At 38.5% G+C, this 6,351-nt stretch overlaps 1 protein-coding gene across 1 annotated transcript in view; it reads left to right on the plus strand.

Annotated features, from left to right (window-relative positions):
* The window catches only part of LOC117517707 (T-cell surface glycoprotein CD3 zeta chain-like), a 36,374-nt gene extending 30,023 nt beyond the window's left edge, over window positions 1-6,351 (plus strand). Inside the window, exons 5-8 of the mRNA XM_034178828.1 lie at window positions 1,939-1,974; window positions 2,145-2,198; window positions 4,136-4,165; window positions 4,289-6,351. Coding sequence (XP_034034719.1) covers window positions 1,939-1,974; window positions 2,145-2,198; window positions 4,136-4,165; window positions 4,289-4,354 — 186 coding nt within the window. The 3' untranslated portion in view covers window positions 4,355-6,351. The remainder of the gene's footprint in view (window positions 1-1,938; window positions 1,975-2,144; window positions 2,199-4,135; window positions 4,166-4,288) is intronic.

The raw sequence follows: 6,351 nt of genomic DNA on the forward strand, positions 1-6,351 counted from the left end.
TAATAGATCTTCATTCATATGTTTTTACGTCAGACAAGCTTGAACCCTCGTGCGCATGCGTGAGTTTTTCCACACCTGTCGGTGACGTCATTCGCCTGTGAGCACGCCTTGGGAAGGAGTGGTCTCGCCCCCTCGTCGGATTTTCATTGTCTGGAAATGGCGGAATGAAAAGGACTTTTTTTCCATCAGAATTTTTTCAGAAGCTGTTAGAGACTGGCACCTGGAAACCATTCGAAAAATTTATCTGGCTTTCGGTGAAAATTTTACGGGCTTCACAGAGAATAAGGTCTGTTACTACAGTTTTAAGGACCCCTTTAAGGATGCTCGGTGCGCCGCGCTCTGAGCTGCGACGACGCGGCACAAGCCACCGGACCATTTCTAAGCTGATGGTTCTGTGGATATGAGACCATCGTGTGCTCTTTCTCTGGTTATCACAAGAGCTGGACATCAGCCATTTTCCGGCAGATTTCACTTTTAACAAGAGATTTTGTCATGGAAAGCCGCACGTAGGCTTCGCGCGTCACGACCGATTTGCTTTGGAAGTGAGACAAAGGAACACCTCCGTTTCGGCGTGTCAGAGGACAAGTTTGGACATGTCTATCTCGGCTTTCAATGCTTACCAGTCCAGTAAGTATCAGTGAAATTGTGGAGAGCTGGACATGTCCAAACTTGTCCTCTGACACGCCGAAACGGAGGTGTTCCTTTGTCTCGCTTCCAAAGTGAATCGGTCTTTATGCGCGAAGCCTCCGTGCAGCTTTCCATGACAAAATCTCTTGTTAAAAGTGAAATCTGCCGGAAAATGGCTGATGTCCAGCTCTTGTGATAACCAGAGACAGAGCACACGACGGTCTCGTATCCACAGAACCATCCGTTTAGAAATGGTCCGGTGGCTTGTGCCGCGTCGTCGCAGCTCGGAGCGTGGCGCGCCGAGCGTCCTTAAAGAGGTCCTTAAAGCTGTAGTTAAAGTCCTTATTCTCTGTGAAGCCTGTAAAATTTTCACCGAAAGCCAGATAAATTTTTTTGAATGGTTTCCAGCTGCCAGTCTCTAACAGCTTCTGAAAAAATTCTGATGGAAAAAAGTCCTTTTCATTCCGCCATTTCCAGACAATGAAAATCCGACAAGGGGGCGGGACCACTCCTTCCACAAGGCGTGCTCACAGGCGAATGACGTCACCGACAGGCGTGGAAAAACTCATGCATGCACACGAGGGTTCAAGCTTGTCTGACGTAAAAACATATGAATGAAATCCATATAGTTTTTGAAAAAAAATAAAAAGAACCGTTACTTTATTGACAGACCTCGTATACTCCAGTGTTACTTGTATATGGGTTTTCTTCTTCAAGAAGCCTTTTTTAACAGGTGCAACTTGTACTCTGGAAAAATATGGTATACGAGTGGCATGAACTTGGTCAGTTGATCCCAATACAGTGCAGTATTTCATGAGTGCCGTGGAAAGTGGGGGCGCTATAGGACCAGATTAGTGGGAACATTGTGCTGTGAAACTGTGATTAAAAGCAGAATTATCAACAAAAAATTACAATTTTCTGGTGGTGTTATGGTGAAGTTGCTGAATCTCTTAGTGGTGGTGTTGGTGGGGGGGGGGGATTACAGCCCCATCAAGCTCAGCCCTGCAGCCGCCTATGTTACAAATTATAAACATTGGAGAAAAAAGCAGAAATGTCAGTGCATAAATGTTGCAAAACTCATTTTCTCTTTGAATGGTCACAACTACATAATGAAAGCAGAGAGCACTCAGAGTGCATACTTCCACCAATAACAGTGTCGACCCGAGGACAATCGCACCACAAGACTTTATCGAAATCTGTGGAGTTTTCATTGTTTTTAAGTAATCGTTGCCTCTGCGATGTCCTTTATTGTTTAACCTTGAATCCTGCCAGACACTCAGCTGATCAGCTTCGTTCTATTTGCTTCCACAGAATCGCAGAGCGCCTGATGACAACAGCACCTACACGGTAACCAATACACAAGCACACCCACACATGGGCTAGTGAAATATTTGACTGTGTACTGCATGATGTGAGGTCTGCTGACATAAAAATGACAAACAGCAGCTTTTCTCTTTATTAACTTAAACAGTGATTTAGTACTAAAATGTGTGAATTTTATTCCTCAAAATATTCAGGATTTGAAGAAACACACAGAAGGGGAATACAAGGAGCTTCCTGTCAGAGGACAGGTGAGTGGGCATTCATAATATCATATACCTATAAATGATATGCCAATATGATCGGATAAAACACTAAAGAATAAATAGCAATACACCCTTGTGATATTTTTCGCGGACCGGTAATATTTTTCATACCACCCGAGTAAAACCCACAAAATGGATGTCGCCTTGGTAATCAGCCAATCCATACATATGTTGTGATGTCACGGCACGTGATGGCTTTTTACACCCTTCACAAAACCATATAACATTTATCATTTATAGGTATATGATAAAATCGTTATCAAGTAACGAATTATATTCATTGGTGAACAACTTGATAACTGATAATATTTTGTGAAATAAAAAAACACTTTTCAATATTACATGCATTAAATGTGATTATTCAAAAAATGTCATTATTCAAAAAAAAAGTGCTTGTGTTTGCATCATGTAGCTAAACATTATGTGAAAAAATGTTTATAATTTTTTTTATTATTTTTCTCTAAAAAATAATAATATTGCAGAACCTTTTAAAAATCAAAAGATAACCCCAAATCATAAAAAAGTTGGGATGCTCTGGAAGAAAAAAGACAAAACAGTGATCCTGTCATTTTCTTTGACTTTTGTTTCATTGCAGACTGTATGAACACATGATATTACATTTCATATGTTAATATGCATCCATTCCTGCATTTAAGGCCTGAAACACATAAAAAAGTTAAACCTGGGGCAACTTATTCTAAATAAAAAGTAAGTCCCTTCGGCTGCTCCCTTGTTTGCATTCGGGGTCGCCACAGCAAATCCAAGGTGGATCTGCATGTTGAATTGGCACAAGTTTTACGCCGGATGCCCTTCCTGACGCAACTCCACATTACATGGAGAAATTTGGCAGGGGTGGGATTTGAACCCGGAACCTTCTGCACTGAAACCAAGCGCATTAACCACTTGGCCACCACCCCGGCAACTTATTCTAAATAAAAGGATGAAATCATCACTTTTACAACCGGTTTTCTTGAGACAAGTCAGAATACGAACACATGAACATTTCCAAGTAGAAACACTGTGGTTCTGTGTGGTCAATCTGTGTCAAGTAGAAGGAGTCTAGTCAGTGAGGGAAACCACCAAGACACACAGACAGCTTTGAAAAGATTTTAGGCTTCTGTGGATGTGGATAAAATGGGAATGGTATAAACTGTTTCTGTTATTTCCATTCACAGATTCATGTTGGAGTGGAGTAGAGAAGGACTGTAAGACAGGAAAACAGATCAAATCGAGGCTCACATTTCCCGTGTACCTTCTTTTTAAGAAAATCCTCCTCTACACCACTTCATCATGAAGCTGTATAACTTGTGCTGCAACTGACAAAAGCTGCACTTTGCACACTTTCTCCAATCACAGAAGCCTATAACTCCTTCAGTTTTGTCTATGTGACTTGGTGGCTTCCCTCACTAGTCTCCATCCAGCACAGTCACTGAGTTTTTGAAAACTGCTTACTTGACACTTTTAGTTATTTTTTTATGTGTTGCAGGCCTTAGATGCAAGTGAATTTATACGAGCAAATTAAATTAAGTTGACCACAAAACAAACAACCAAAAAAATAAAATAAATATTTTGAGTTCATACAGTCTGTAACGAAATAGAAGAAAGAAAATGTAAGCATCACTGTGGGTTTTTGTTTAAGGTTAATTTTCTATGTCATCCTAAATTATTCAGTTTTGTATTTGTATTATCAAAACTTTTGTGTTAAGTCCTCTAATTTATTATTATTATTATTATTGTTGTTGTTGTTATTAATTAATCAGTCTTTAATTTTAAAAGTACACTGTGCCAGTAGTTGTAAAAATGATTTACTTTTAAAATGTTATTTGTTTGAATTGGACAAAAACTCAAAAATGAACACAGACATGAAATATCTAACATATTGTAGTTTTTAAAATAAAATAATTTATCTTGTTTGTCTGCAGCGTCACCGAAAAAATGAGCAGCTTTATCAGGTAAATGGAATAAATCTCTACAAAAATGAATTTTCCCGTTGATTGATGTTTGAGTTTGAGATGGTGTCACTTTTGCTCTGTGGTCATTGTGATTAAGAATGATTTTTATTTCATCCTGCTCAGGGTCTGAACACGACCACCAGGGACACCTACGACTCCCTGCAGATGCAGCAGCTTCCTGCTCGCTAACATCGCACAGCTCGCTGTTGACATTTTGACCCTGAACCCAACCCGAACCCTTTATCCGTCACCTCCTCCTTTCTGTCATCTGTTTTTGGCAAACCGCGTTATTGCCAGCTGGTCCAAGTCCACCACAAAGTGTTAAGGCGGCGGTAGCGTGCTTCATCCTAGCGACTTTGTCCACACCCCGTAGAACCGGACCAGAACATTCTCCATATTTTTAATGGTGGCCAAAAGTTGGACTTTTGTTTTTCACAGTTGTGATCCATTTTTCGTTGATGTTGCTTCATGTCAGCTCAGCACACCGCTGTGTTTAGACTCACTGCTGGAACCCATTTTTAAAGGTTTGAGGGCAAAATATTTCATTACATTGTCCAATTAAATTTTAATGTTCTTTTCAAACATAAATTGCAGATTCGTTCTTCTCGTCCCTCATATTCATGTCAAACCGTTGGATTTTTGTTGAAGTAAAGGGAGGATGTTTGGCTGGACAGAAGCAGCTCAAAGGTGGATATAAGATTTGTGATGATGTTTGAATTTATGGTCACACTTGTGCATGTGAGAGGATGACATCACTCGTGAGTGAGTGGTTTTAATGAATGCTTAAAGCTGTACAGCCTTTGTTTGTTTTTTTTTAAAAGATTTAAGTCATAAAATAATTTTATTTGGCGCTACTATAATTGCATTACTTCGCATTTAAATAAAGGATTATAATACGATTCTGCCAATATGATCAAAATTAGTGCTGTCTGGAAACAATTTATGAATTTCTTCCCCTGATGGGTCAAAATTCAAGTGATCAGACACCATGATATACTTTTGGTAGCAGCATCATGCATCTTGTGGGAGCTTCCCCCGATCTGCATAAGCATGCTGGGAAGTACATGGTGATAGCCAATCGTAGTAAAGAAGGGCAATGTGATGTCAGCTGGCTGCTCACTCAAACAAGATAAAGCAAGATGGGGGAAAATACTCTAAAACAGCTTATCTCTGTATAAATCAAATAGTTTTGCATATATTTTGTAAACATTAATGCGAAATAAACACTTCTAAATCTAAAAATGCTATTTTTGAAACCAGACAACACCTCTGCAGAGATGTACAAAAACAACTTATGGATATTAGCATGCACACCCCAGGAAAATGCATCAAGAAAGTGGGTCAGGTCACAGGTCATCTCAAAACCTTACGTATATGCACACGTGCATGTAAAGACATTGGAATTCCCCCAGGTAAATCTGTTCTTTTCATTAAAATGAGCTGTAAATTTGCAACATGTTACAAAAATAAAGTGACATAATAATGTTTGGATTTCAGTACAAATTAAATTTTCAATCAATCAATGTTGATTCATAGAGCCCTTTACAACACTCAAGCTGACCAAAGTGCTTTACAGTAAAATAAAAACAATATAGAATAAAAAATTAAAAAACACATTAAAACAAGACAAGAAAACACAATAGAAGGTAAAACTGTCAGCGTGCTACTCAGTGTTAAAAGCCAGCCTGAATAAAAAAGTTTTGAGCCTCGACTTAAAAAGACCAACATCAGTTATAGAACGCATATCAGAGGGCAGTTTATTCCAGAGTCTGGAAAAATTTTGTCAGTTTCGTTCACTTTGAAAGGCCGTACAGCTTTAAACATATATTTTAATGTTTTGTTTTTTCCACTGTCTATTACTTTGTTTGACTGTAATGAACCCACTTTGACTTTGACTTTATTTTTTTTTAACGTGTATTACTTTCATTTTCATGAAGCAGAGAAGCTCTTGTTGATGGTCTTCCAGTGTGACTTTTGTCATTAACATGGACAGAAATATCACATTATATGTATATTATTTTGAAATTTTCCTGAGAATTTTCCTGCACTGATGATGCATATTATATTGTTTTGACATGTTGGTTGTCAGTATTTAGCTTGATCATTTAAAAATTCCTGTATATGTTCTGTAAAAGTTAAGCTGATTTTATGGTGCATTTTTATTGTTTATTAAACCATCTATATTA

This window comes from Thalassophryne amazonica, chromosome 1 (assembly GCF_902500255.1).
Source record: "Thalassophryne amazonica chromosome 1, fThaAma1.1, whole genome shotgun sequence".
NCBI lineage: Eukaryota > Metazoa > Chordata > Actinopteri > Batrachoidiformes > Batrachoididae > Thalassophryne > Thalassophryne amazonica.